At 63.7% G+C, this 26,149-nt stretch overlaps 1 protein-coding gene across 3 annotated transcripts; it reads left to right on the plus strand.

The window, feature by feature from the left end:
* The first annotated feature begins 2,897 nt into the window (after nt 1-2,897).
* On the plus strand, nt 2,898-26,149 carry NBEAL2 (neurobeachin like 2). Of its 3 annotated transcripts, XM_032317919.1 has the most exons (55): nt 2,900-4,505; nt 5,017-5,105; nt 5,187-5,315; nt 5,423-5,504; nt 5,598-5,722; nt 5,882-5,964; nt 7,588-7,673; nt 7,770-8,052; nt 8,233-8,339; nt 8,829-8,909; nt 10,305-10,388; nt 10,781-10,879; nt 11,362-11,963; nt 12,048-12,180; nt 12,270-12,389; nt 12,568-12,889; nt 13,110-13,192; nt 13,305-13,397; nt 13,629-13,803; nt 13,934-14,067; nt 14,440-14,599; nt 14,807-14,909; nt 15,067-15,220; nt 15,316-15,474; nt 15,633-15,792; nt 15,968-16,053; nt 16,213-16,728; nt 17,375-17,553; nt 17,649-17,808; nt 18,010-18,147; nt 18,239-18,601; nt 18,687-18,836; nt 18,956-19,113; nt 19,294-19,418; nt 19,508-19,643; nt 20,116-20,276; nt 20,376-20,509; nt 20,585-20,692; nt 20,796-20,891; nt 21,236-21,360; nt 21,456-21,596; nt 21,776-21,906; nt 22,024-22,133; nt 22,244-22,361; nt 22,465-22,562; nt 22,633-22,749; nt 23,394-23,483; nt 23,573-23,682; nt 23,855-24,027; nt 24,136-24,230; nt 24,465-24,581; nt 24,677-24,835; nt 24,912-25,060; nt 25,430-25,565; nt 25,661-26,149. In XM_032317919.1, exons 1-55 carry the CDS (start codon nt 4,155-4,157, stop codon nt 25,760-25,762), a joined length of 8,478 nt encoding a protein of 2,825 aa, XP_032173810.1. In that variant the 5' UTR covers nt 2,900-4,154; the 3' UTR covers nt 25,763-26,149. The 3 variants fall into 3 exon arrangements, with proteins under 3 accessions (XP_032173805.1, XP_032173817.1, XP_032173810.1); XM_032317914.1 differs by having other exon boundaries at nt 2,898-4,505; nt 7,588-8,052; XM_032317926.1 differs by lacking the exon at nt 8,829-8,909 and having other exon boundaries at nt 2,899-4,505; nt 7,588-8,052.

The following is a 26,149-nucleotide window of genomic DNA, read 5'->3' on the forward strand; positions in this document are numbered from 1 at the left end:
CCCTGACCAAGCCGGACCTCAGCGCAGGTCCCCATTTCACCCTCCCTGTGCTTGCTGCTTGGCAGTTTCCCTGCACCCCACACTTCGAGAGGCCCTCTGCATATCCACTGCAGGGTTGGCTGCAGGAGACAAGCCCCCCAGCAGTGACTGGTTGTCAGGGGGCGGAGTTTGGGCTCCCGGGGATGGGAGATGGGAAGATCAGAAGCAAGCACCTGGAGAGGCCAGGGGTCTGGAGTGAGAGGAAGGCCTGGGTGACGGGTGGGGCTTCCCCTGGAAGGTCCAGGATGGGGGCAAGGATCAGAGGCCTGGGGCTGGCCCTTGGGCGGCATATAAAAGTTATGCAAAATAACATGCAAATGAGCAACTCCTTTGGGCTGGAGCAAAGTGTAGCTCCACAGCCCCCCAGTGAAAGGGAGTGCTGGAGGGCCTGACATCTGGGGCACTCAGGGCCACAGAGGTCAGGACAGGACAGACATTCAGGTTCCAGGTGGGAGCCCAGGCTGAACTCTTCCGTGATGCCAGCGAGGACTCAGGGTCCAGAGTCAGAGAGAGGTCAGGACAGAGCTGGAGTTGACCTTGCTCTGTGCACCCCCCCTTGGTCCTTCACCCTGACTGATGAGATCTGTTGCCTCATGGAAACCTGGTCAGGCTCTCTGCTCCCTCTGGGACCTCAGCTGAGTCCTATGCCTCCCTATGCCTCAGTTTACCCTCTCAAACCGGGAAAAGGGAAGGTAGGCTAGTCTCCTTAGGGCAACCAGGGCTCCCCCTTCCCTGCATTTATTACCAAGGCAACTGAAGGGGGCCGGACTGAGGTGATGGGGAGAATACCACAGAGCCCAGACTTGGGGGGAGGGGCTGGTAATCCCTGGAGTTGTTATGGCAACTGGGGCGCTGATGTGGAAGTGTGGGGTCCCCATGGAAACGGGGTCGGTTACTATGGGGACCCTGAAAGGAAATTCTCGGTTTCCATAGTGATAGGACAAGGGGAAGGTTAAGCCCTGGGGGGCATTATGGAGACCAGAAGGTCTGCCCCTTGCAAGACCCCGTCCCCAGGTAATGGGGAGAGACTGGCCCAGCCACCTGGGCACTTGCACCACTGTGCCTCAGTTGTCCCTGCCTCTGGCAGAGTCCCCATCTTCTAGCTTCCTTCTTTGACTCAAGGTCCTCCAAGTCTGACCTTCAGGCATCCTGGTGTAGCCAGAAACCACCTTTGGCTTGACATTGCCATCTCTCTCCTGATGCTGAGTGGGGACCCCCCCCCAGGCCTGAAAGAGGTTATCCTGATCAGACCCCACCCCACTCTGTCCCGTTTCTGCTTGCCTGTCTGGAAATGGGGTACTCACTACCACCCAGGCAATTCTGACTAGGTGGGGTCACCCACTTTGGAGCTACAATCTTCTCTCCTTACCCTGCTCCTAGCTCTAACCTGGAGACCACCCACGCCATTCTACCTGCCTGGGCCAGACACCCAGGAGACCTTGGCTCTGCCAGTGAACCAAGGTCTGCTACTTATTGGTCACTGTTGGAAGTGCGTGGGGGAAAACATTAGTGTTTTATCTATCCCCCTAGATACCAGGGGCTTGGGAAGGCAGAGCCCCTGGATTTGGGGAGGGAGCTCCCCCTCACCTTCTCCCATGCTGGGGGGGGGGTGCGGTGTGGTTGGACAGGATTTACCTGTGAGTTATGGAGGGATGGGTTTCAAGGGGCAGCTGCAGTGCGGAGAGATGAATGGTGAGTAACAAGCTATGGAGTCTGAGAACCATGGCTGGACTCCAGAACCCGTGCTCTCAACCACTGGTCTGAGTTGGCAGCCCGACCTCCGAAGCACCAGCCAGGGCTGGGGCTCGAGAAAGGTGCCGGCTCTGGGGAGCATTCAGGCAGAGGAAGCACAGAGGGCAAAGTGCTTGTGGACCTGTGGGTATGGGGACAGCGAGGAATGCCCTCGGGCTGAGCCATCTGGAGGGTAGGGGCTGCTGGGCAGACAGGGGTGGTGATGTGTGTGTACTGGGGCACACGGGACGCCAGGTGGTGGTTAAGGACATTTCTGTGTATTGCACCATTATGAACTCCGAGAGGAGATGACGGGCTGGGATCGGGGTTTGAAGCAAGGTCTGGGTGTCCCCTCAGGGTGAGCCAGGTGGAGGGGCAGCACAATGTCCAGCAGCTCGGTCGTCCCTGTCCCCTGGCAGACAGCCCCCAGCCCCCTCCCCCCGTAAAATGCTACAGCCACCTGCCTTCAGCCATCCTGGGATACCTCAGAGTTCTATGGAAGCGGCAGTTCCATGCACCCCCAGTGACTTTTTGGGCCTAACTAGCCCTTGGGAGCCCTGCAGCCCCAGAACTGAGTGCCCTCAGGGCTGGCCACGATAGACAGAGGCCCACCCACCTTGGGGTCACTGACCTCCCTTTCCCCACAACTTGCTCCCCGGACCTCCAGGTCCTTAGTACCACTTACAGCTGAGCCTCAGGGCCTGAGGAGGAGTGTGGCTGCTCCTGCACTGCCTTCCTGAGGCCCTGGCCCCTTCGAGTTGGGGACTGGGCTGGCCTTGCCCAGCATTCCTGCTCCGAGCTGGAAAGGGAGGGAGGAGCTAGTTGAGGTCTCTCTGTGAAGTGTGGGAAGGCCGGGCACTATGGCCGCTTCTTCCAGCTCCAGACCCCCTGGCATGCTACATGGCCACCATGGCCCTGTGAGTCCCGACCCCGGCAGGCATATCTCCCAGCATGGCAGCCACAAGCCGTGGGTCCCAGGTCAGAGGCAGGACAGGCAGAGACCCCATCCCTCCCTAGTACCATGCTTTAGAGACCCCTTGTGCTCTCCCAGAGCCCAGAAGGCCACCTTGACCGCCTGAACCCTGAACCCAGGGCTACTCTTCAGGGGCAGCCCTGAACCCAGCCCAGCCTGGACCTGCTGAACAGGCCGTGGGTGTGGTTCTGGGGACAGAAAGTCAGGGTGTGCAGAGTGTTGAGGGGCCCACCCAAGTTCTGGAAGGGTCAAACCAGGTGATGGCCATGAAGAGGTACGGAGGCTCCTGCTTAAGTACCGAACGCCCAAAGCCACGGACGGCAGTGGGGCCTAGGATAGACAGAAGCCTGGACTAGAGGATGTGACTCAGATGGAGAGGCTGGAGAAGCAGCTGTGATCAGACTCGGGACCTGGAACGCCAAGCTCAGTTCAGGCCTTATCCTCAGGCCAGGGTGGAGGGACAAGGTCAAATCTGGGCTTTCAGGTACTCAGTAGAATGGCAGGGGGAGACAAAATGAACCTATATTTTAGGTGAGACATGTCTATGGCTTGACGGGGGTGGTTTGAGGGTAGAAGGGGGCAGATAGTGTTGGGCCATTTTTGAAGCTAGACCAGGATCTGTGGGGTCACTGAGGCAGAGGCCACGTGGTCAGCTCGGACTGGCTGGCCAGCAACCATGAGTGGCCCAGGCCTAAAACAAAGGTCTGGCTTTGTTTCAAATCTGGCACCTCCATGGCCCCAACCCTTCCCTCAGTTGCCTAGGCCTCCGATCTGTGACAAATGCACAAGGAAGGTGCCCAGCCGCAGGGTGAGGGGTGCTCTGCCTCGGTTTCTTGTGGACCTGGCCCTGTCTGCTGGGCTCTAACCCCTTCCCTGGGGCCCATTCAGTCCCTACCCTGAGGTCAGGAGCCTATAGGCAGCAGAGAGGAGCCAACCACCCAGGGTAGTTCTGGAAGACCTTGAGTCGAGGTGCACGGCACCGGGGACACGGCACCTATGATGTGTCCCTTAACCCCTCCGGCCTTCTGCAGTCTGGTCCCTGCCCCACCCCCGGCCCCTGGGAAAGAAATGTGCCTTTGGGGCTCAGCTGGTTTGGGGGAGCTGCAGATGAGGTCAGCAGGTAGGGAAGGAGGGCTGGGTGGGAGAAAGAGCCCCAGACCACCACCCACTCTGTGCTTACAGGGTAGAACAGACCGGGGCTAGGCTAGGATGTACTCAACTCTCTCCCGGGAGTAGAGACCAGTAGAGCCAAGCAGGGAGGCCAGGACACAGGGAAGGGGGGCCAGGGCAAAGGTATGACCGAGTCCTCCACATCGATGGTGTTCCCTAGGCCTGAGGCTTGGACTGGGGTCAGGGAGCTGTGGGTGCCTTGAACGAAGGGTTCTATAGCAGCAGGTGTGGGAACTCCAAGATGGAACCTCATGCCAGAAAAAACGAGTCTCTGGTCCACAGGCCCCACCCTGGGCAGTGTGGCCCTGCCCCTTTGCACTCCAGGCCCCGCCCCCGGTGCTGGGCCAGGTCCCTCACTGCTTCTCTTGAAGGGCCCTGGGTGCCCCGGTGGGGCTGGCCCCCCCACATCCCTGCGGTCTGCCGGGAGGAAGCAGCCCTCCTCCCCCACCGTGACTCTGCGCTTCCTGCCCCGGCGGGGCGGGAGGGGACGTTTCCCGTTCACACCAAAGTTTCCCTGGCGGCGGGGGCCCAAACTTGGGCTCAGCCGCTGCCCCTCTTGCCCATGGAACCAGCTTTGGGGCCTGGGGTCCAGGTAACCAGCCAGGGTGGGGCATTAGGTTCCCAGGGTGAGGTAGGGCATTCTGCCTGTTTGTGTGGGGAATGTGCATGTGCATGGGTCCTCCTGGCCCATGGTGTGCATGCAGCACGGTCTCCTGGAGGTGGTGGCTGCTGAGCTGGGAGAAGGCAGCCCAAGGCTTTGGATCCGGGTGGCTGGCGGGTGGAAAGCCTTCAGCCCCAGCATCAGTGTGGGCCATGGCCCCATCCCAGGAGTGTGCACACCAAAGCCCCATGTCAGGCTTGCCTGAATCCCCAAGGGTTAGGGAGGTGGGAGCAGAGACTGGGAGACTGGGAAAAGCAGACAGGGGTCCTGGGAGAGAGGTCAATGTGCAGGACAGCCCTCTCCGGCTGACCTTCCAACTTCCTGTCCTCTCTCCTCCCCTACCCACCCCTCCCTCTGTCCTCCCACACTGCCCTGCCTCCAAACCCTGTCCACGGCCCCCGGTCTGCCCCCACCCCCGTTGTCCCCCGCCCCTCCCCCACAGAAGGACCTGGGCTACCTGCAGCAGTGGCTGAAGACCTTCGTGGGTGCCTTCGAGAACAGCATCTCGCTGTCCTCTCTGGAGCCATGCAGGTGAGCCTGGATCTACCTGGAGGGCGGGGACCGGCGCTGGGAGACAGGGTCCGTGGTGCCCTAGCGACCCCCTCCCTGCAGGCCGGAGGAGGCGGGTGCCGAGGTACCGCTGCTGCCCCTGGACGCGCTGCATGTCCTGGCCGAGCAGCTGGACGCGGGGGACCCGGAGCAAGCCCTGCTGCTGCTCAGGCTCTTCATCGTCCTCTGCAGGTGGGTCCCTGCTTCCTGCTCTGGGGAGGGTGGGCAGCTGGGAGCGGGGTGGGGGCCGGAGGTGGGGCTGCTGTACCCCCGGGACCTCTCTCCCCATTCCCTCCCAGGAACCTGGAGAATGTAGAGGCCGGTTGGGGCCAGGTGCTACTGCCCCGGGTGCTGGCCTTGCTGACCCGGTTGATGGCAGAGGTGAGGTGGGCTCTAGCCTGGGGCGGGGGTGGGGCGTGGTAGGCGGTATCCGGGGCCCAGCGAACCCCCTCCGCCCTCTCCCCATGCCTCCAGCTGAAAGGAACCCCAGCATCACAGGAGGGCCGTGGGCTGCTGCTGGAGAACGTGGCCCTGCACGCCCTGCTTCTCTGTGAGGGCCTCTTTGACCCCTACCAGACCTGGCGGCGCCAGCACAGTGGGTGAGAGCCAGCCCACCTCAGAGGACCCACCGAGGGTGGCCTCTCTGGCCGGGGTCTGGAGGTGGCAGGGGGCCCAGCTGGTGCGGGAGGATGGCCAGGGCAAGGGTGCAGTGCCTGGCCTCACCCGGGCCCCTGCCCATTCCCCACCCCCACCCCCAGGGAAGTCATCAGTTCCAAGGAGAAGAGCAAATACAAGTTCCCTCCAGCGGCTTTGCCCTGTGAATTCAGCGCCTTTTTCCGAGGTCAGGCCCCGCCCCGGCCCCTTCGGGGGCCCCCACCTGGCCCCACCCCCAGACCTGAGCCCCTTCCTGCAGTTCCCCATCCCAGTGGCCACAGGGGCGGGATGCCCTTAGTGGTGGCAGCCAGCAGGGCTGGGAGCACCACGGAAAACTGACGAGGCCTCCAGGGGCGAGGGAGTTCGGGGCCAGAGAGGAAAGAAAGGGCAGGTCTGGGCGAAATGAGTGATTTCTCTTCCTGGCGGGAGTGAAGGCCTTCCATGAGGTGGGGGAGAGCAGTTTCCCTTCCCTCCCGCTTCCTGGGTCCGAGAAGCCCCTGGGATCGCATTCTGATCTGGACCTTCTTAAAACTCCCTGATCTGATCCCTTTACCGCTGGAGGCTGCACCCTTCCTTTAGACAATGTCTATACCGACTCTGCTTCCTGCTCCCGTGGTCTTGGACAAGCCGACCCCCAGGACATCTCTGGCCACCTCTGGCCCCTGGGGACCCTCTTCTCTCCGGTCCCCTCTTTCCCTCTCATCCGAGGGAGGCTGGCCAGGACTTTAGATGGGACAGGGCAGGATGACTGTGGACTGGGGCAGACCAGGCTTGGTGAGGCCACCGCCTGTTAGCACAGAAGGTGTGGAAGTGTCACTGGGCTGTGCCATGTTGCTGCAGGCCTGGGGTCTGGAGCAGGGGCCACGACTCCAAAAGGGGAGACACGCCCCCCACACACACACACCCCAGGAGCTCCTGCCTCTGTTCTCCCACAACCTGAGTGCTCTTTGCAGAATAGACTGGATTTTGTTCCTCTTGCTGTCAGTCCCTTTCCAGTCCTACTGGCCTCCCTTTCCAGTCCTACTCGCTCTCTGCACCCTGTCCTCTCCCTCCTGAAATGCACTGTTATTCCGTGACTTTCCCTACTGCTTCCTGTCCCTTCCCAGACCACCTGCATTCTTGGGCTTCAGCTCGGATGCCCTCTGCCCAAGGAGCTGGCTGTCCCAGCCCGTCCCACCCAAATCTAGTGAGCCCTGCTCTTGCCCCCATCCCCCACCATACACACCACTCATGTGACCCAGGGCTGGTCCCTTCTGCTCTGTGAGTTTCAGTCTGTGGCCTGGCATCCTGTCCAGCTTGGCTGGAGCAGAGCCAGGTGGATCTCCCACATGGGAGACTGTGAAAGCCCCTAGAAGTCCCCAGCGGGGGCATGGGTGGGGGTTGGGGGGGCATCTGTACGGTAGATACAGCGAGGTCCCCAGAACAGGTCACAGGAAGCTCCAACCGTCGCAGGGTAGCGGGAGCAGCTTTGTATCTGAGAAGCTCAACTCTGGCTTGCCGTGGGGAAGTGGGGTGGGGGTGTGTGTTGCCTACCCTGGGGTCCCCGCTTTGGAGGTTAAAGATCTGGGGGACTGGCTAGGCTTTCAGGGCAGGACCACAGGCCTTCCAGCTCCCCGAAGAAGGGCCATGTCTTCCCTAGACCTCCCTAGCAGAGAGCCGTGACATTTTAGACCCCCAAGGACAGAACGGGGTCTTTTCCCCTCACACGGGACATCCCAGTCCTCTCCCCCGACCCCAGGGCACCTCCCTCTTGGGTAGTCCCCCGCAAGCTTGGTGACGTCATCCTGTCCTGCCCACCCACCCTATCCAGAGAGCCTGCAGGGGGCAGATGGCTTGCCCCCCATGCTGCTGCTTCGCCTCGTCCACCTGTTCGGGGCTATCCTCGCGGGAGGGAAGGTAAGCCCGGAGGAGCCTGCGAACCAGAGGGCGGCCACCTCAGGGGCTCTGCTGCTCAAGCCCTTTGACCATTGCCGTCTCTGCCCACACCTGCAGGAGAACGGGCAGATGGCCGTGAGCGCTGGCTCCGTGCAGGGCCTGTTGGGTGTGGTACGGGGCTGGGACCATGGGCCGGCGCAGGACCCCCGCCTGGTGCCCCTGGCTCTGGAGGCGCTCGTGGGGGCCGTACATGTCTTGCATGCCAGCCGCACGCCCCCCCGTGGGCCAGAGCTCCGCACCCTGCTTGAGGGCTACTTCCGCATCCTTAATGCCGACTGGCCAGCGGGCCCAAGCCCAGGCCCCGAAGAGGCCCTTGTCGCCCTACGGGTCAGCATGCTCGGTGGGTATGGGCCCCCAGGCTCCTGGGGAGGTGGCTCGGCCGGGGAAGGTCCACGCGCAGATGGAAGGCAGGACCGGGCAGCGTGGGAAGAAGGCGAGAGGTTGAGTGGGTGGGGTCGCTGATGGGATGGAGCGGGGGGGGGGGGGGGGGGGGGGGGGCTGACCGGAGACCCGTCTGCAGACGCCATCCCCCGGATGCTGGCGTGCGAGGACCGGCCAGTGCTGCAGGCCACCTTCCTGAGCAACAATTGCTTCGAACACCTTACTCGCCTCATCCAGAACAGCAAGGTGGGTAGGGCCCAGAGGCTGGGGAATCCCTCGTGGGGGCTGCCCGTCCTGAGCTGGGCTGGGCTGGACTGGGCTGGGGCCGTCTGTGGCAAGCAGGGTGGCCTAAGGCTCGGGATGGCTCTGCACCCCATAGGAAGAGGGATGTGGCGGAAGGACAGGAGCTGCCCTGGCCCCTTGTCCCCCTTTCTCCCGCCCCAAGGCCAGGGGCAGGAGGAGGGCCCGCTGTTTTAGATATAGTCCCTGCTCCTGCCCACTTACCTGCCCTGCCCCCAGACCCAGGTCTGTTCTGAGCATGGGCAGCTCTCGGATCCCTGACTTCCTCAGTGCCTGGTGGGGCTCTCTGCCTGGGTGTCAGGGCACACATAGCCTTCCCACGGGGCAGAACCCTGGCAGCTGCCCCTGGTCCCGCTCTAACCCCCCCTCTCCCCATCTTCCTCCTCTTCTCTCTCCTCTGCCTCTTCCACCTTGTGCCCTCCCCCTTCCCCACAGCTGTACCTGCAGGCCCGGGCGCCCCCTGAGGGGGACAGTGACCTGGCTACCCGGTTACTGACCGAGCCCGATGTCCAGAAGGTACCACCTTGGGGCTGATCTGCTCAGGCACTCACCTCCTTGGGCACCCACCCCCTGCGGCTCCCTCTTTGAGCCCTTCCTGCCTGTGCAGGGGGAACGAGCAGATACGTGTAAGGCCTGCGGTGGCCTAGTAATGGGGCTGGATCCCCCATGCTGTTTCACCCACCTTCCAGACGCTGCTTCAAGGGAATGGGCAGGAGTGATCTGTGCCCTACCCAGTATTAGTATTGGGAGCTAGGGTTTGGCTTTGCCAGGCTGGAAGGAACCTTCGAAACTCAACCACCTACCCACCCCCCATTCCCAGAAGGGGAAACTGAAGTCCAGATACTAAGGGACACGACTGTGACAGAAAAGGAGGTTTCCACACATGGGTCCACTTCTTTCCATGGATCTTTGTGCCGGCCTTAAGCAGGTCCCTGGGAGTCCCTCATCCCCTTATGATGTCTCCCTGCCTCACCTGGCACGGGAGCTGGAAGAGGCAGCAAGCTGTCAGGGGCTCGCATGGCGAATCCTCTCTCGGGGGTTTACTGCCTGGGCCCCAACCCTGAGGGGCCTCTGGCTTTGTCCTCATGAGGCAGCCCCTGTGGCTGTTGCTTTAACCTGTTTTCTGAGAGCCTGCATATCTACTTTTCCACAAAGCAGACAAGGCGGGTGAGACCCCCTTGTTTTTACAGATAGGAAACTGAGGACTGGGGAGGGGAAGGAGGTTGTGCGAAGCCGCTGGGAGAGTCAGGCCCCATGGAGCCAGGGTACAGCCTAGCAGTCTGGCAGCTGGGGACACATTCTCGAAGCCCATTCCCAGGGGTGGGGCAGGGCAAGTGAATGGCTTGTTTCCAGCGATCAGGTTCAGCCAGGGTGAGCCTCAGTGCCCCCACCTGCATCTAGGGGCAAGGGGGAGGGTAGGACTCAAAGGTCTCGAAGGTTCTTCTGGTTCTAATCTCCTGTGATTGGCTGTCCCTCGATTCCCCCCCCCCCCCCACCGTCAATCATCATGGGTGATGGAGCACTTGCCTGCATGTGTGTGTCTAGCTTGGGTGGGGACGGGCGGGGAACTGAGGCCTGTAAGCCTGCCGAGCAGTGAGCGACAGAAGAGGTACAGTGAGAGGGTCCCCTGTTGATCTGTCATGGTGAGGGTCTTGGTTTCTTCCCTGGCCTCTTTGTCAAAGGGGATCTGGCCAAGCTACTCAGAGAGGGCCCTGGGGTCAGGGTGAGGGTCACAGTAGCACGGGCAAGGAGTAGAAGGCCCAGAACTCCACTCCCAAGGCTTCCAGCCAGCTCAGCAACGTGCCTTGGGGCACCTGCTCCTAGCCTTACACCAGGAGCAGGGGGCTGCCAGCTGTGACACATTGGTACCCCCTGCTGCTGACTCCCAACCCTACCTCACCCCACCCCAAGGTTCTGGACCAGGACACAGACGCCATCGTAGTACACGTGGTCCGAGTGCTGACCTCCATTATGAGCGGCTCCCCCTCAGCCAAGGTGAGGACATTGCAGTCTGGCTACCAGAGGGGTGTGGAGTGGGGGGTTAAACTGACCGCATGTCCCCCGAACAGCTCTGGCTGGTGGCTGTTAGAGCAACGGAGCTGAGGGGGCAGGCGTTTTGCCCTGTGGGGTGCAGGTCAGAGCTGGCAGCTGGATCTCTGGGGTCGGGGCTGGACTGGGGAGGATACTTGGGGGCTGACCACCATCTACAGCTTTCCAAGGGGACCCTTACCCCCGCAGCCATCCGAGAGCTCTTGCCCTCGCCAGCACTGCGACCCGGAGGCAGAGCCAGGTGGGGGAGCCCTGAAAGATGCTCCTTCTTCTGGGATTTCCATGGGGTTTGGGTTTGCCCTGGGGGCCCACCTATGTGCTCCCTTCCTCCTGCCCAGGAGGTGTTTAAGGAGCGCATTGGCTACCCACACCTGCTCGAGGTTCTGCAGAGCCATGGCCCCCCTACCCGCAGGCTGCTGCAGGAGCTCCTCAACATGGTGAGGTCCAAGGCGTGGGTTTGGGGTCCCAGGGGTGGTCAGCACCGAGTCAGGCTTCCCGTGGAGGGTGAGCCCTTCACCTTGGGGGCTCTGTTGGCCATGGGTGTTATGTAGTGGGACCCGTGGCCCGACCAAGGTGTCCGTGTCCCTGGGATGAAGATCCAGTGCAGGGGAGCGAGACACCCCCACCCCCCACCCCCAGATCATCCCGGAACAGGCCGTTGGGGTTGAGGCCACCCCAGACCCAAAGCCAGGGCTCAGGGGGTTAATGGTGCCAGAGGCCTGGTGTAAATAGTGCCACGTGCCCACGCGCCTCCGTCTCCCCCGAGCTGCGACCTGCATGAGCAGGACAGGGTGGCACACGTTGCCCTCCAGCACTGGAGGCCGACACCCTGAGCCATGGAAGTCCCGTGGCCAGCAGGGCAGCCCTTCCCGTCACCTACCAGCTGCCCCAGGAACCATCCCGTGCTCTCTACCCCCAGGCTGTGGAAGGTGACCACAGTGGATGTCCGCCGCCACCGATTGTCAATGAGCAGCCCGTGCTTCTGCTGATGCAGTGGCTGCCCGCCCTGCCCACGGCGGAGCTGCGGCTCTTCCTCGCGCAGCACCTCCGCTGGCTCTGTGACAGCTGCCCTGCCAGCCGGGGCACGTGTGTGCAGGCCGGTCTGGTGGGCCACCTGCTGGAGACCCTCACCGCCGGGGTCGCCTTGGGGGCCCACTGCCAAGAGCAGCTTCTGGCGTTGCTGCAAGCCTTGGGCCGAGTGTCCCTGAGGCCCTTGGAGCTGCGCCGTCTGCTGCGCCCGCCACCAGCGCTGGACTTGGAGCCCAGCGGGACAGAGGCTGGGAAGGCCAGACACGCGGGGGCCATCATCCGTGCATTGTCAGGCATGGCCCGGCGCCAGGGCCCCGCGAGAGCCCTGCACTACTTTGATCTTACGCCCAGCATGGCGGGGATTATGGTGCCCCCCGTGCAGCGCTGGCCGGGACCCGGCTTCACCTTCCATGCCTGGATCTGTCTGCACCCCGCAGCTGCGGCCCCTGCCCCAGCACCCTCCCGGCCACTCCAGCGAAAGCAGCTCTATAGGTGGGTGATAGCCAGGGAGCGGGGTACGGTACCATAGGGCCGAGCAGGAAAGCCGCAGGTTTAACTGGCACCGCCTGTCCCCAGCTTCTTCACCAGCAGCGGCTCAGGGTTCGAGGCCTTCTTCACGGCGGCTGGGACACTGGTGGTGGCCGTGTGCACCCGGAAGGAGTACTTGACCATGAGCTTGCCTGAAGTGTCCTTTGCTGACTCCACCTGGGTGAGCCTCTCCCTCATCCACTCGGATGGCCTGGGTGGGGGGTGGAGGAGACCCCAAGCACCAGCCTGATGCCGAGGCTTCTGTTCTAGCACTGCGTGGCCATTGTCCATGTGCCTGGGCGCCGGCCCTTCAGCCAGAACCTGGTCCATGTCTACAAAGACGGCCAGCTGGTCCAGACGGCAGCCCTTCGCTGCCCCTCCCTCAGTGAGGTGTGCCAGGCAGGGTTTGGGGAGGCCTGGGGTAGCTGGGGCATCTTGGATGCGGTGGGGCCTCGGACTCCAGCCTCTGGGGTCCGCGTGGCCACAGGGGTCCGTGTGAGGAACTGGATGCAGGCGGAACCCCGGGCTTCGCTGTGATCTGACCACTTGCCCAACCCCGGCCCCGCAGCCTTTCTCCTCCTGCTGTATTGGCTCCGCTGGGCACCGCACGACGACCACCACCACGGGGCTGCCTACGCCACCAGTCCCCACGGCCCTGGCGCCCCCTCACCCCTCCCTCTCCCGCTCACAGTCGGTCCCGGCCACTGCAGGGCTTGGCTGGGGGTCCGGGCTGGTGACCCCCTTGCAGGAGGGCAGCATCAGCTCCACCCTTGCAGGCACACAGGACACCCGGTGGGGCAGCCCTACGTCCCTGGAGGGTGAGCTGGGGGCCGTGGCCATCTTCCATGAAGCCCTGCCCATGTCGGCCCTGCGGGCCCTGTTCACCTTAGGTATGCAGCACCACCACCCACCCCACCCTACCCCCGCGCCCTGCCCCTGGCCCAGCTCCTACCTGGGGGGTGGGGGTTCCTACAGGGTCCAGGCTGGAAACTAGGGGTCCAGGAGGGAGAAGGCGTTCCTGGGGGTGTATGTCCTCTGACATATAGCAGGCTCTGGATGGCGTGGGGTGAGACACCCAGCCAGGTCTGAAGCCCCCTGGCCACCCCCCAGGGCCCAAGGAGATGGCACCCTTCAAGCCCGAGGGTGAGCTGCACGAGCTTAGCACCAAGCTGCTCCTCCATTACTCACCTCAGGTATTGGGTGGGGGGCAGTTGGCTCAGCCCTGCTACATTCCCCTGCCCCCCAACTCCTGTGCCACCTCCACTTCTAACTGACCCTGCCTCCCCGCCCACGCCTCGCCCCCAGGCCTGTAGGAACAACATCTGCCTGGACCTGTCCCCTGGCCATGGGCTGGATGGCCGCCTGACGGGCCACAGGGTGGAGACCTGGGATGTGAAGGTGCGTGTGCATCCGTGCACAGGCCAAGGGTGCCGGGGGCACTAGCACGGTCACGCGTGTGTGCAGGGTGGGCTGGGGAGCCACACTGTGCCCTGCAAGGTCGTTAGGGGAGGTCCGCTCAAGAGAACCAGAGTCCCCTGGACCCAGCTTCCCAGACTGGAAGGTCATCTGGGGTGGAGTGGGGCGGGAAGTGGCTGGGAACTGCCTTCCCACAGCCAGCCCTTCCCCTAGGATGTGGTGACTTGTGTGGGAGGCATGGCTGCCCTGCTGCCCCTGCTGGAGCGAGTGGCCTCCCAGCCCCAGGAGGCCGAGGCAGGTCCAGCTGAGACACATGACCTCGTGGGGCCTGAGCTGACCTCCGCCCACAATACCCAGGGCCTGCTTCTCCCACTGGGCAAGTCCTCAGGTAAAGTGGCCCTGGCGCCTGGGTTAGGGCGGTGAGGGACTCTTGGCTTGATAAGGAGGCTGGAGTGCCTATGGCCTCTGCTGCTGGCAGACCCTTGACATACTTCTGTCCCCCTCCTGGTGGCCGGTAGAGGTGCGCATGGAGAGGAATGCCGTGGCCGCCTTCCTGCTGATGCTGCGGAATTTCCTGCAGGGCCATGTGGGGAACCAGGAGAGCCTGGTGCAGTGCCAGGGGCCGGCCATCATTGGAGCCCTCCTGCGCAAGGTGGGGCAGGTGACGGGGGACAGGGGCGCGGCTGGCCCTATCTGGTGGAGGGGACAGCGTTGGGGGGCTAAGAAGGAGAACCTGATGTTGTCGGGGAGAGCCTCCTGGTGGAGGGGCTGGCATCTGAGCAGGGCCTTGCCAAGCTTGGCAGGGTTTGGCCAAAGAAGTACCAGCACCCCACTGGGGCAAGGGACCCACCCAGTAGGCTGGGGAGCTTGCCCCTCGGAGGCAGTGGGGAGCCACGAAAAGGCTTGGAACAGGCATGATGCTCCTTCCGTCTGCCTGTGCGGGGCAGGGTGGATGCTGGGGGGGGGGGGGCTCAGTGGCACCCATCCTGGGCCTGCCGCCTCACACTGCCTCCTTCCACTCCAGGTCCCCAGCTGGGCCATGGACATGAACGTGCTCATGTCTGCGCAGCTGCTGATGGAGCAGGTGGCTGCAGAGGGCGGTGGGCCCCTCCTCTACCTGCTCTACCAGCACGTGCTCTTCCACTTCCACCTCTGGAGCCCCAGTGACTTTGCTGTGCGCCTCGGTGGGTGTGGGGACTTGGGTGGGGGGATGCCAGCGGGCGCAGGTGGGGGTAGAGGTTCCAAGAAGTTAGAACCCCGCCTTGGGCCATCTGAGGGAACAGCTCGACCCTGGGGGATGTGGCAGGGACACAGCCCTGTCCTGAAGGAACAGCAGAAGGGGACCAGCTCAGGAGGGGGGGAGCCTGAGTCCTCCGATGACGCCCATCCAGGCCACATCCAGTACATGTCCAGCATCGTCCGGGAGCACAGACAGAAGCTACGGAAGAAGTACGGGGTCCAGTTCATCTTGGACGCGTTGCGCACCCATTACAGGTGAGGCCGGTGGGGGCGGACAAGCTGTGGGCCTGACACAGCAGCCTCTGGTCTTGGGGATGGGGTTCGGTCCCCGCAGCTCACCTGCCTGCTCTCTCCCCTCGGTTCCCCTGCGTTCTCCTGGCCCTGGCGGCTGCACCTGCTGGTACCGGCCCAGCCCGCCGCGGGAGCTCCCCCTAGTGGCCGACGACGTGCGCACAGTGCAGACTTTGCTCCTGGGCCTGGTGCGGGAGTTCCTGGTTCGGAGCTCAGCGGCGGAGGACATGCAGGTGGTGCTTAGCTTTCTGGTGGCCTCCACTGATGATGGTCAGGTAGGCTGGAGGCTTGGGGGGGGCTTGGGTGCGGGGTGGGCTGTGGACCGTGTCGAGGGGAGTGGCCCGTCCACAAGGAGACTTTGGATCCCCAGGTGGTGGGAGCCCTGGACCTGTTCCTGGCGCTGCTGCAGGGCTCGCCGGCGCAGGAGTCTCTGGCCGTCTTCCTCGTGGAGCCAGGGAATCTTGAGGTGCTGCTGGCTCTGCTGGTCCGGCCGAGGTCACTGCCCCTGGTGCCTGACCGGGTCTGCAAGGTACACCCGGCCTGCCCCTCGTGTTCCCTTTGCCATGGCCCCACCTACCAGGGAGGTAGAATAGGTCCCTTGGAGCCACAGACCGGCGTGGTGACTTCCCCTGCTCCAGTCACTCCTTCCCCATGAGGACAACCCTCTATGTCACCCCCCACCCCCAGATCCTGCGAAAACTGCAGCAGAACGAGCGCTTACCTGAGCGGAGCCGCCAGCGCCTCCGGCTACGAGAGTACGGTCTGCAGGGACTCGTCGCCTGCCTGCCGGAGGGGGCTGCTTCCCCCCAGCTCTGCCAGGGCCTCTACAGGCTATTCCTGGGGGCAGGTACCACCTGGGTAGGGCCAGGAGGCAGGTCAGGTGGAAGGGCGATACGGGACCAGGAAACAAGGCAGAAAGATAGAGGAAGGGCATGGGCACAGGGGCTGAGGCTGGGCCAGTGGGGAAGCGAGGTCCCCCGCCTGTGCTCAATCCCTCAGGGCCTCTCTGGCCATTCTTCCAGATTGCCTGAATCTCTCAGATCTGTTGGCTGTGGTACAGCTGTCCCTCCAGGCTGACCTCAGCGTCCGCCTGGACATTTGTCGTCAGGTGAGTATGGGGGGAGACAGCTTGAGGAGGATGGGGCTTCTACCATGGGGGCTTTGCTTTACCTGCCTGTGAGGGGGCTCCCTTGCAAAGGTCCTGGGGTGGGAGTCCAGGGGCAGAACGCTGGCCGCGTCCCTTACTGGCTGTGCCCTGGCCCGGCAGCTCTTCCACCTCATCTACGGACAGCCAGACATAGTGCGGCTGCTGGCCCGACAGGCTGGCTGGCAGGACGTGTTGACCCGGCTATACGTCCTGGAGGCGGCCACAGCTGGCAGTCCCCTGCCCTTCTCCCCAGAGCCACCCACCTCCCCAGACCCAGCCCTATGCCAGCCACCCACTGAGTCGCCTGAGACTTCGGACGTTTTCCTCCCCTCGGAGACCCCCAGCCCTGACCCTGATGCCTTCTACCACGCTCTCTCCCCATTTTGTACACCCTTTGACCTGGGCCTGGAACGGGCCAGCGTGGGGTCGTGCAACACCGGCGGCGGTGGCGGCAGTGGCAGCGGCACTCTTACTCCCGCCAGCCAGCCTGGCACCCCTTCCCCTCTGGATGGGCCCCGGCCCTTCCCTGTGGCCCACGGCCGCCACAGCTCCAGTCTCTCCAACGTACTAGAGGACGGCAGCCTCCCGGAGCCCACCATCAGTGGGGACGATACCTCAAACACCAGCAACCCTCAGGTGAGGCGGGCCCGCTCTGCCACTGCCGGGCTCTGAGGGACCCCTCTGGGACCCCAGGCAGGCAGTATAACCTTTCCAAAGGTGAGGGCCTATTAGACATCAGGGCTATAGCCGCCGGTCGGCCCCGCTGCTGCCCCCTCGGGAGCTCTCATCTGCAGCTGTGTTCCTGGTTGGGGTCCCAGAACAGGACAAATGATGCCAAGCCCGAGTGGGGGCACCAGCCAGGCTTTGGGGAGTCCCCAAGAGAGCCTGCAGGGCAGAGACTTCACAGAGCCCATGAGCAGCATCGCTCTAAGGGATCTGCCTTGTGTTTCCGGATTTGGGGATGGGTTTCTGCTTATACTGTGGCATTCTTCTAGAGGATTCCAGGACAGTTCTGGGGGCCAGTGAGAACTATGGGGTAATTTTGTGAACCATACCTTCTCTCCCCTGAGGAATCCCTGAGACCCCAGGGTCCTCCTTGGGATTCAGGCAGCAGCTAAGGCCCCTCCACCATTCTTCCAGGCCCCAGCCTGTCTGTTGGCTGAAGGCTGTCCCTCCTGGTAGGGACACCAGGGAGTGGTCGGCAAGGGGTGCTCAGCAAGGCTAGCGGGAGAGTCAGCAGTTCCCTTCCTCCCCGGCCCACACCCCCGACCTGTGCCCCCAGCAAACCTCCGAGGAGGAACTGTGCAACCTGCTCACCAATGTGCTGTTCTCGGTGACGTGGCGTGGCGTGGAAGGCAGCGACGAGGCCGCGTGGCGGGAGCGCGGCCAGGTCTTCTCAGTGCTCACCCAGCTGGGGGCCTCAGCCACGCTCGTGCGGCCGCCCGACTGCATCAAGCGCAGGTGAGGAGGCCAGTCGGGAGGGTGAGGGTTCTCCGGGAAGCCCACGGGTGAAGAAGGCAGTCAGACAGACGCCCAAGTCCATCATCCATCCCCAGCCTTCTGGAGATGATGCTGGAGTCAGCCCTGACCGACATCAAGGAGGCCCCCGTGGGGGTCCTGGCCAGCCTCACCCAGCAGGCGCTCTGGCTGCTACGCCTGCTGCAGGACTTCCTGTGTGCGGAGGGCCACGGGAACCAGGAGCTGTGGAGTGAGAAGGTGCGGTAGCTCCGAGGCCTGGGAGCCACACGTGAGCCCGTGGGCGTCTGGTCTGGGAGGGGGACGAGCGTGCGGGTGCTTCAGAATGCGGTCTGTGTCGGCAAACCCCACCTGGCGCCCAGCCTAAACCTTACCTTCCTCCTTCCCCACGGGCTGCTGGCCCGCTCTGCGGATGGCGGCCTGGAATACGCCCTGCTGCAGCTCTTCGAGGGCGTGTGCAGTCTGCTGGATCGCCTGGGGGCCTGGCCGCACCTGGCCAACAGCACGGCGGATCTCCGAGAGATGGCCCAGATTGGCCTGCGCCTAGTGCTTGGCTACATCCTGCTGGAGGACCCGCAGGTGAGCCCAGGGCCGGTTGGGGTGCGGCAGAGGCAGGTGTGGGGAGCCTGGGGAGTGGCTGGGGCCACCCACACCCCTTTCTGCTCCCCAGCTGCATGCCCAGGCCTACGTGAAGCTGCACTGGCTGCTGCAGACAGCGGCGGTGCCCATGCGGCGGGAGGAGGCCTGCTATGTGCTCTCCAAGCTGGAGGCGGCACTGGCACGGGCTTTGAACACCTCCCCGTCAAAAACGACCACCGAGGACACGGAGCCCACAGGGGCAGCGGCCGCAGCAACGGAACGCTGCTCGTGGCTGGTGCCCCTGGTGCGCACGCTGCTGGATCGGGCCTACGGGCTGCTGGGCCTCCAGTGGGGACTGCCTTCCTTGCCGCCGACCAACGGCAGCCCCACCTTCTTCGAGGACTTCCAGGCCTTCTGTGCCACACCTGAATGGCGTCACTTCATCGACAAGCAGGTGCCTGGAGGAGGGGGTGCGGGAGGAGAAATGGTGGGGGGAGCTGCGTGGAGCGCTGATCTCCTGTCCCTGCCCGGTCCTCCAGGTGCAGCCCACCATGTCGCAGTTCGAAATGGACACTTATGCAAAGAGCCACGACCTCATGTCGGGCTTCTGGAACGCCTGCTATGACATGCTCATGAGTAGTGGACAGCGGCGCCAGCGGGAGCGGGCACACAGCCGGCGGGCTTTCCAGGTGTGCAGACTGCGGCCAGGGTGGGGAGCTGCTCTACTCCTGTACCCAGAGGACGTCTGGTGGGAGGAGAAGCCTGCTGCAGGACTGACCCATTCCTCCACCCTGCCCTCACCCCGCAGGACCTGGTGCTGGAACCTGCGCAGAGGCGGGGACGCCTGGAAGGGCTGCGCTATGCAGCGGCACTGAAGCAGCAGTCCACGCAACACTCCACCGCTCTGCTGCACTGGGGGGCCCTGTGGCGGCAGCTCTCCAGCCCCTGTGGGGCCTGGGCCCTGAGGTGGGCGGGGCCCGGGCCCTGAGGTGGGCGGGGCCAGGGCGGAGCCTGGTGGTGGCGGGGCTTGGGAGGGCTGGAGGGTCCTGGGCCACCAGACTGTGTTTGGGATGAGACCGGCGAGGAATGGGGACTTTGGCGGTTGCACATGCCCACCCATGACCACCATCCCGGACGTATCCTCAGGGACCCACCTGTTCCACGCTGGAAGCTGTCCAGTGCCGAGACATACTCGCGCATGCGTCTGAAGCTAGTGCCCAACCATCACTTCAACCCTCATCTGGAAGCGAGCGCTCTGCGCGACAACCTGGGTGAGAAAGGGTGTCCAGAGCAGTATCTGCCCAAGCTCCTAGGCCCTGCCCTGCCCAGCTCTGGCTGAGCACCTCTGGGCCCTCTGCAGGTGAGGCCCCCCTGACCCCGACGGAGGAGGCCTCGCTGCCTCTAGCGGTGACCAAGGAGGCCAAAGTCAGTGCCCTCCCCGAGGAGCTGCAGGAAGACCAGTTGGGGGAAGATGAGCTGGCTGCGCTGGAGAAAGCGTGAGTGTGGCTGGGAGAGCCAGGACCGGGATCCGGGGAGCCGGTGGGGGGGCGGGGGCAGGGCGTGTGCCTCCCATGGGACTGACTCCTGAGCTACTTCGTCTTTGGTTATGGCGGTGAACACCCTGCAGGGACTGTCCAGAGTCAGGTGGGCAGTTGGGGAGAGCTGTCTAGCTGAATGGGCAGCTAGTGATGAGGCACCTCAGGGCAGGGCTGAGAAACACAGACCCACCCTGTGTGGGGGCCCAAGGGAGTGGAGAGGTGCTGAACAGGGGAAGCCAGGGATAGAAGCCCAGGTTTGGGGTGGGGACCAGGGTTGGTGGGCACTGCACCTTGGACGGTTCCTCCCTTTCCTGTGGGAAGCACAAGAGTCTGTACCCCGTGACTTGATGGCGCTAGGAGAGTGTGGTTCTTGGGCTTATCTGGAAGGGGGTCCCGGAGCCTGGAGCCTGAAGTGAGTGCCGGCCCCCAGGATGCAGGCGGCGGAACTGGACGAGCAGCATGAGAAGCTGGTGCTTTCCGCGGAGTGCCAGCTGGTCACAGTGGTGGCCGTGATCCCAGGGCTGCTGGAGATCACTACCCAGCACGTGTACTTCTATGATGGCAGCGCTGAGCGTGTGGAAACAGAGGAGGGTGCGTCCTCCTAGGGCTGCTGAGAAGGATGGCAGGGGGTGGATGGGGTCTGTTGGGGCCAGGGTGAGTGACTGCTGCCCCTGGTGTCCGTTGACATAGGCATTGGCCACGACTTCCGGCGCCCGCTCACCCAGCTGCGTGAGGTCCACCTGCGGCGTTTCAACCTGCGCCGCTCAGCACTTGAGCTCTTCTTCATTGATCAGGCGAACTACTTCCTCAACTTCCCCTGCAAGGTGGGCGGGACCATAGCCTCATCCCCTTGCCAGGCCCCCAGGCCCCAACCCTGACCCATCCCGCTCCACACCCAGGTACGGAACCAGGCATACTCGTTGCTCCTGCGCCTCCGACCCCCGAGCCAAGGCTACCTAAGCAGCCGCTCCCCACAAGAGATGCTGCGTGCCTCGGGCCTCATCCAGGTGAGAGGCCTCAAGTTGGGTTGGGGCAAGGCCAAGGCCCTGTGGTTGACAGGAGGGATGGACAGCCCAGTGGACTCATCTCTGGCCTGCCCTTGCCCCCCAGAAATGGGTCCAGCGTGAGATCTCCAACTTCGAGTACTTGATGCAACTCAACACCATTGCAGGGCGAACCTACAATGACCTGTCCCAGTATCCTGTGGTAAGGGTCCACTCCTTACCTCCACTCCTGCCCCTTTGCTCTGCTGGCCCTGGTTCAGCCCGATGTGGGCGCTGGTGGTGGGCCAGCTCTGAGCCAGGCCCGGGTAGGGGGTGGGTGCTGCCTAACACCTGCCTCTGTTCCCTGCCCCTACCCACCCCCTCCCTGAGCCCTATCCACCTCCTCCTCAAGCCTTACCCCCCTGCCCCCTGAAGAGAAACCTGTTCTGGCCCCCTCCCCCTGCTGCCTGTGGGCTCTGCCCATCTTCCTGAGAGTGAGGGCTGGGCAGACTGGGCAGGGAGGCCATCAGGACCCTCACACAGCTCCTTCCCTGGGTGGGTGGCCAGTTCCCCTGGGTCCTGCAGGACTACGTGTCTCCAACTTTGGACCTCAGCAACCCAGCCGTCTTCCGGGACCTGTCCAAGCCCATCGGTGTGGTGAACCCCAAGCATGCCCAGCTCGTGAGGGAGAAGTGAGCGAGTGGGCAAGGCTGGGCTTGGGGGCTGGGATGGGCGAGGGCAGGGCTTCTGCTGACTCCCCCCACCCCCACCCCGACTGTGGCTGCAGGTACGAGAGCTTCGAGGACCCGGCGGGCACCATCGACAAGTTCCACTACGGCACCCACTATTCCAACGCCGCAGGCGTGATGCACTACCTCATCCGTGTGGAACCCTTCACCTCCCTGCACGTCCAGCTGCAGAGTGGCCGGTGAGGCCCAGGGGCTGCCGGGCAGATGACAGGGGTGAGGGTGGATTGCCGCGGAGGAGGGAAAGAGGCAGGTCCTCTGGGCGTCCGGGGCCCCTGGGCTCCCTTCCTGCCCCCAGCTACAGCTCTCCCTCCTTGTCCCAGTTGTCCCCACCTCACTCTGGCCTGTGCCCCTCCCCCAGCTTTGACTGCTCCGACCGGCAGTTCCACTCAGTGGCGGCAGCCTGGCAGGCCCGCCTGGAGAGCCCTGCCGATGTGAAGGAGCTCATCCCGGAGTTCTTCTACTTCCCTGACTTCCTGGAGAACCAGAACGGTAGAAGCTGGCAGGGGGCACGGGGAGGCCCCAGGGCCAGAGCGCACAGGCCAGGCCTGGCCCGGGAAGTGGGTGGAGAGGGCACAGTGAGACCGCTGACCCCGTCCTCCGGGCCAGGCTTCGACCTGGGCTGCCTCCAGCTGACCAACGAGAAGGTGGGCGACGTGGTGCTGCCGCCGTGGGCCAGCTCCCCCGAGGACTTCATCCAGCAGCACCGCCAGGCCCTGGTGAGGAGATGAACACGGACAGGGTACAGGCGGACAGCCAGGGTTGAGGGGCGCCAGGGGGAGTGGGGTATCAGCCGTCCATGGACTAACTGGTGCCTCCCCGCCCCCAGGAGTCTGAGTACGTGTCTGCCCACCTGCATGAGTGGATTGACCTCATCTTTGGCTACAAGCAGCGGGGACCGGCCGCGGAGGAGGCCCTCAACGTCTTCTATTACTGCACCTACGAGGGTGGGTGGCACCCCGGACTCCTGCGGGGGCCAGGGCACAGCTGCGGGGGGCTGAGTGCGGAGAGCACAGAACAGGTCCTGACCGCTCTGCCTGCCTTACCCAGGGGCCGTGGACCTGGACCACGTGGTGGATGAGCGGGAACGGAAGGCTCTGGAGGGCATCATCAGTAATTTCGGGCAGACTCCTTGTCAGCTGCTGAAGGTGAGGCCAGCTCAAAGGATCGTGGTCAGGGATGCCCATGCCGCGGTGCTGACCAGTCACTCGTCCATAGGAGCCACATCCCGCTCGGCTCTCCGCCGGGGAAGCAGCCCAGCGCCTTGCACGTCTGGACACTAACTCACCTAGCATCTTCCAGCACCTGGACCAGCTCAAGGCCTTCTTTGCGGAGGTGAGGGGAGGCAGAGCTTTATCATCCCGCTCTGTGCAATGGGTTTACCACCACTGTCCCTTACCAACCTCTTGGGGGTAGATGGAAAACCTAAATCAAGGTCACTGATGTTAGACATCTTTGAAAAAGAGGTAACGGGAGAGGGATAGGGGAGCAGGGATGGGGGCGCCTTCTTTGCCGAGGCCGGGACAAGTTGTTGAGCCCCTAACCATCTCTGAAAACCTTAGGGAGACCAGAAGGAAGGCCGTCTGGCCGTGAATCATTTCCCTCAGAGTCCTCAGAGATGGACTCCCTCCATGAGAAGCCCCCGCCGCCCAGGCCTGACCTTTTTAGTTTCCCCTCCCCTCCTGCCAGCAGGCTGGGGGATGTGAAGTCAGAAGCTGGGAGGACCAAGGTCAAGACTGAGAGAGCTGCTGTCCTGCCCGTCCCAGCTTGTCACTCCCTCGCCTTTGGAGATGCCTTCCTGAAGGCCCAGTGAGCTCTCCCGACTGTGTCGCAGGGGGACCTCTGCCTCTGTGACCCCCTAGTCTGTGAGCACTGGGGATGAGAGGAGAGGAAAGAATGGTGCCCCAGGTGGCAGGCAGGAGAGTGGGGTTTCCGGCCGAGCACGGAGGCAGAGCCAGCTCTGTGCTCTGCTCCCGCAGGTCATCAGTGATGGCGTGCCCCTGGTGCTGGCCCTAGTCCCCCACCGGCAGTCCCACTCCTTCACCATCCAGGGCTCCTCAGACCTGTTGGTAAGTGCACCGCGCAGCCCCCAGCTCAGCTCCACTCCTGCTCCGACTCCGCCCTCCACCGCCCCACCTCTGCCCCCTCTGGCCCCCAGGTGACCGTGAGCGCCAGTGGGCTGCTGGGCATCCACAGCTGGCTGCCCTATGACCGGAACATAAACAACTACTTCAGCTTCAGCAAAGACGCCACCATAGGCAATCCCAAGTAGGACAGAGGGAAGTGGGCAAGGGTGGGCTCTCAATGCCCCATACCCCCGAGCTGGTGCCCCACCCGGTCAGGGACCAGCCGAGGTCTCTGAGGGCCCAGGTCTTCTACATCAGCCTGGTCTCACCTGCCCTGTTCCCCCTCTCCCCCCGCCCCCCCTGCACTGGGTCAGGATGCAACGACTGCTGAGCGGTCCGTGGGTGCCAGACCGTGGTGTGGATGGGCAAGCTCTGGCAGTGGCCCCCGATGGAAAGCTGCTGTTCAGTGGTGGCCACTGGGACGGCAGCCTGCGAGTGACCGCACTACCGAGGGGCAAGCTGCTGAAACAGCTCCACTGCCACCTGGGTACGCACAGCCCCGGAGCTGGGGGGCCGGGGGGGATGCAGGGCAGGCTGGTCGGCCAGGGAGGGGGTGACCGCTGCGTTCCGCTTGCCCCCTCCCCTCCCCATGCAGATGTAGTGACCTGCCTCGCACTGGACACCTGTGGCATCTACCTCATCTCAGGCTCCCGGGACACCACATGCATGGTGTGGCGGCTCCTGCAGGAGGTGGGCTGGTGGGCAGCCCCAGGGGCCCTCCCGTAGTCCGCACCTGCAGCCCCCATCCACCCCTCAGCTGACTGGCAGTCCTGCCCTTCTCTCTGCCACCACGAGCAAGGCTGGGGCTCCACAACCCTCCAGCGCTCTGGCTCTGCACAAGACCGTCACTTTCCGGAGCCTCAGCCTTCTCGGGCCAGGGCAGTGAGGTATCCCCAGTCCTGAGCTGGCCCTGGCTCCCCACAGGGTGGTTTCTCGGTGGGACTGGCATCAAAGCCTGTGCAGGTCCTCTACGGGCATGAGGCTGCTGTGAGCTGTGTGGCCATCAGTACCGAACTCGACATGGCTGTTTCTGGATCTGAGGTGCGTGTGTGTGCCTGCGCCCAGGGGAGGCTGAGTTTGTTAGGCAGTGCCTCCAGAGATTAGAGACCTATGCTCCGCACCCTGTCTTCCTGCAGGATGGAATTGTGATCATCCACACCGTACGTCGTGGCCAGTTTGTGGCAGCGCTGCGGCCCCCAGGGGCCATGTTGCCTGGACCTGTGTCCCATCTGGTGCTGGGGTCTGAGGGCCAGATTGTGGTACAGAGCTCAGCGTGGGAGCGTGTAGGGGCTCAGGTATGGAAAAGGGGTGCTCGGCCAAGAACAGGGTAGTTGGGATTTTGTCCTTGCGGACACATCTTGCTTTTTCCAGGTCACCTACTCCTTGCACCTGTACTCCGTGAATGGGAAGTTACGGGCTTCATTGCCCCTGGTCGAGCAGCCCACAGCCCTGGCAGTGACAGAGGACTTTGTTCTGCTGGGCACAGCCCAGTGCGCCCTGCACATCCTTCACCTGAACAAGTGAGTTCCGCTTTGTTGGAATTCATGGACCTGCAGGGTGGTAGTCATTGGCAGAGGATACTAGAAGGTGCTAGCCTCCCAGGCCCCCCTCCATCTCCCCACCCCTACCACAGTGGGCCTACCCATGGCCTTTATGGGCCCATGGGCACATTCTTCGGGGCCTGTCCCTTGTCCTCCAGTGGGTTGATCTTGCCCTGGGCCTCCCTTAGCCACACACCTGTGGGAGGTCCCTTTATGTCTTAGAGTTTCAGCTAAGCCGTCCCTCAAATGCAGAGAGGGTATGGGGGCTAGGGGTTGGGGAATTCGGGAGAAAGAAGACACAAAGCTCCTTGCAGCTGAGAGCTCAGACCCCTCCCTCCCACCCTGCAGGCTGCTCCCGGCTGCTCCTCCCCTACTCATGAAGGTGCCTATCCGCAGCGTGGCTGTGACCAAGGAGTGCAGCCACGTGCTCGTGGGCCTTGAGGACGGCAAGCTTATTGTGGTGGGCGCTGGGCAGCCCTCTGAGGTGAGGATAAGGGCAGGGCGGGCCTCGATCGGGGTGGGGAACGACGGTCCCGGCCCACCTCTCCCCAATCCTACATCCTCCCACCCCACCCCCAGGCGCGCAGCAGCCAGTTCGCGCGGAAGCTGTGGCGGTCCTCCAGGCGCATCTCACAGGTGTCCTCAGGGGAGACGGAGTACAACCCAGGAGAGGCGCGCTGACAGCCGCCCCGCCCCACCGCGCAGGCTCCGCCCCCAGCAGCCTCCGCCCGTGGAGGCCCCGCCCAGGAGTCGGCGGGAATCCGGAGGAGGAGACCACGCCGCGGCCCTCGGCCCGGCTCCGGGGGTGGGCGGGACCCCACCCCCGCCCAACTCAGGGATTGGTGGGCGGTTCACTCCAGGAAGTCCCGCCCCTCGCCGGCAGAGGGGCCGCCAGGAGTGTGGCACTGGCCTCCGCGGCCGCACAGCACTTTTTTGCACAGTGTGGGGAGGGAGCCCAGGCTCCCAAACCCCGCGTCCCCGTGGAGCAGGGGCCGGGCTGTGGCCTTAATCTCTAAAAGCGGCCCCCCGCGCTCCCGCTCTCGGCAATAAACCTGGCCTACTTTTGTA

This window comes from Mustela erminea, chromosome 1 (genome assembly GCF_009829155.1).
Source record: "Mustela erminea isolate mMusErm1 chromosome 1, mMusErm1.Pri, whole genome shotgun sequence".
Classification (NCBI taxonomy): Eukaryota; Metazoa; Chordata; class Mammalia; order Carnivora; family Mustelidae; genus Mustela; species Mustela erminea.